Raw genomic sequence first — 2,091 nt, forward strand, 5'->3', positions numbered from 1 at the left:
ACAACAAGACTGACAACACAACCACTTGAAGTCACCCACCCCATGGCGACAAACACCACAACACACAGCAACAACACCCCGAAATCACACAACACGACTGACAACACAACCACCCCAAGTCACACAAGGTGCTGCGACAAACACAACAAGCAGCAACACAGCTAAATTACACAACACACCTGACAACACAACTACCCGAAATCACAAAAACACGGTGGCAAGCAACACACAGCGACAACACCCTGAAATCACACAACACGCAGCAGCAAACACAAGCGCCAACTCCCAGAAATCACACATCTACAACAGGCAGTGACAACACAAACACTTGGAATCACACAACATGCAGCGACAAGCAACACAAGTGACAACACGACTGACAGCGACAACACAACCTTAAATCACACAAACCGCAACGACAAGCAACACACGACAACACAGAAACCTACTGAACGACATCGACAGCACAATCACCCGAAATCACACAACAAAAAAAAAACTGACAGCAACAAGCAATGTTCCATCTAATTTTTCTTAGTTGGCGTGCGCAGAAAATTTGGCGCGCACAATATCCGCGCCACATAAAGTTTCAAAAAAAAATTTTTTTTCTTTTTTTGGGAAAAACTGTTGTGCGCACAATTTTTGGACATGTGCGCTCTCTAAAAAAGCTATGTGCTTAGAGGGAATACTGGCAACAAGTAACCGCGCGAGGTTTTATTCTGTCAGACAGACTCACAAGTTCTTTGCGGCACCAAATCCGCCGGGGAAGATGACGGCATCGTGATCGCTTGCGTTCAGATGAGACAGAGCTGTGATGTCACCGCGAGCGATCCGCGCAGACTCCGCCAACACGTTCCTGTAACGCAGCGGAAGCACAAACCACACCGGGCTGCCGATTAAACCGGTGCCTGCCACGCGCCACACACACCAATCAGGGCCACCCGCAGTCTGTGCCCATAGGTTGGGGGTAACTGAGCAGGTTTTTGCCCCGGTATCAGGATATTGGGGTGAACGTGCCGATTCTCAGGGTTTTACCCCAGACACTTTAGTGTAATAGCCCCCAGGGCAGAAACCATGAGACACACAATTCACTGTGACCGGGGGAGGGGCATCGAGACCCCCATACCTGGTCTCCGGGGTCGGTTGGCATTTGAGGTGATCGATAACATGCATCTGGGGCACATCTGGGGCAAATATCTTGACATCTGCCCCTGCTCGGCTCAGGTGGACAAGTATTCTGTAGGAAAAAAGGACGACACATGGAGCCAGAGACACTTTTACCCCAGACTCTCGAGTCCCTCCCTCGCATGACGAGGTGGCAGGTTACAGGGCAACGTCTCTACCCGGCTTTCCAAACTCCAGCCCCGCAGCGACATTTACCCCAGCCCTTACAACTACCCCACCCGTCTAGGGTCACTGGAAGCCTCCCAGATGAGGCATTTAAGCCTAGGAGGCCGGGGCAACAGGGGTGCAGATAGCCAGGCCGGGGTCAGCAGCACCAGGGGGGGGAGAGAGCTCCCGGCCCGCAGGACACTCACGCCGAAGCTTCATGGATTTCGCTTCCATCATAAACTCCACAACCAGACAGGACCTGGGGGCACAAACAACACAGAACACATTATACCCCCACCCGCACTACACAACTACCCCCGTACTACACATTATACCCCTCCTATACCACAATTACCCCTAGCCCAGCACTACACATTATACCCCCCATAATACACATTTGCGCACAACACTGAAGCCGTGCCCACCGCCTTCCGCGCCTCCGGAAGGAGACACTTTTATTCAAAGTAATTAACACACCAAATACTTTTTTGTCCAATTTTGGTGCGTTACTTACGTTTAATAAAAGTGTGTTTTTTTTGTTTTTTAAAGGTGGAGGGGTTATTTTCGGTTTCGTCCAAGTGCATGCTGAATTTTTGTCTTGCTGCCCAGATCTGATAAGGGAGGGTGAGATGTTTTCTATGCGTCGTTTTGCTCAGAAATGTTTTAGAGTTGAGAAATTCCAAAATTCTGTAAGTCCAATAAAAAAGGTTTTATCACAAGATACTTATTCCATCTGTTATTTGATATTCACCCCACTGG

At 49.4% G+C, this 2,091-nt stretch overlaps 1 protein-coding gene across 1 annotated transcript in view; it reads right to left on the bottom strand.

Moving 5' to 3' along the window:
• The window catches only part of LOC149271088 (glutamine amidotransferase-like class 1 domain-containing protein 3, mitochondrial), a 4,531-nt gene extending 2,946 nt beyond the window's left edge, over window positions 1-1,585 (bottom strand). The window contains exons 1-3 of the mRNA XM_089507652.1: window positions 1,539-1,585; window positions 1,127-1,237; window positions 737-856 (exon numbers count right to left, since the gene is read on the bottom strand). Of these exons, the coding sequence (XP_089363778.1) occupies window positions 737-856; window positions 1,127-1,173 (167 nt within the window). The 5' untranslated portion in view covers window positions 1,174-1,237; window positions 1,539-1,585. The remainder of the gene's footprint in view (window positions 1-736; window positions 857-1,126; window positions 1,238-1,538) is intronic.
• Window positions 1,586-2,091: the final 506 nt, after the last annotated feature.

This window comes from Sceloporus occidentalis, unplaced genomic scaffold, assembly GCF_023333645.1.
Source record: "Sceloporus occidentalis isolate IW3139 unplaced genomic scaffold, rSceOcc1.0.p SCAF_569, whole genome shotgun sequence".
Classification (NCBI taxonomy): domain Eukaryota; kingdom Metazoa; phylum Chordata; class Lepidosauria; order Squamata; family Phrynosomatidae; genus Sceloporus; species Sceloporus occidentalis.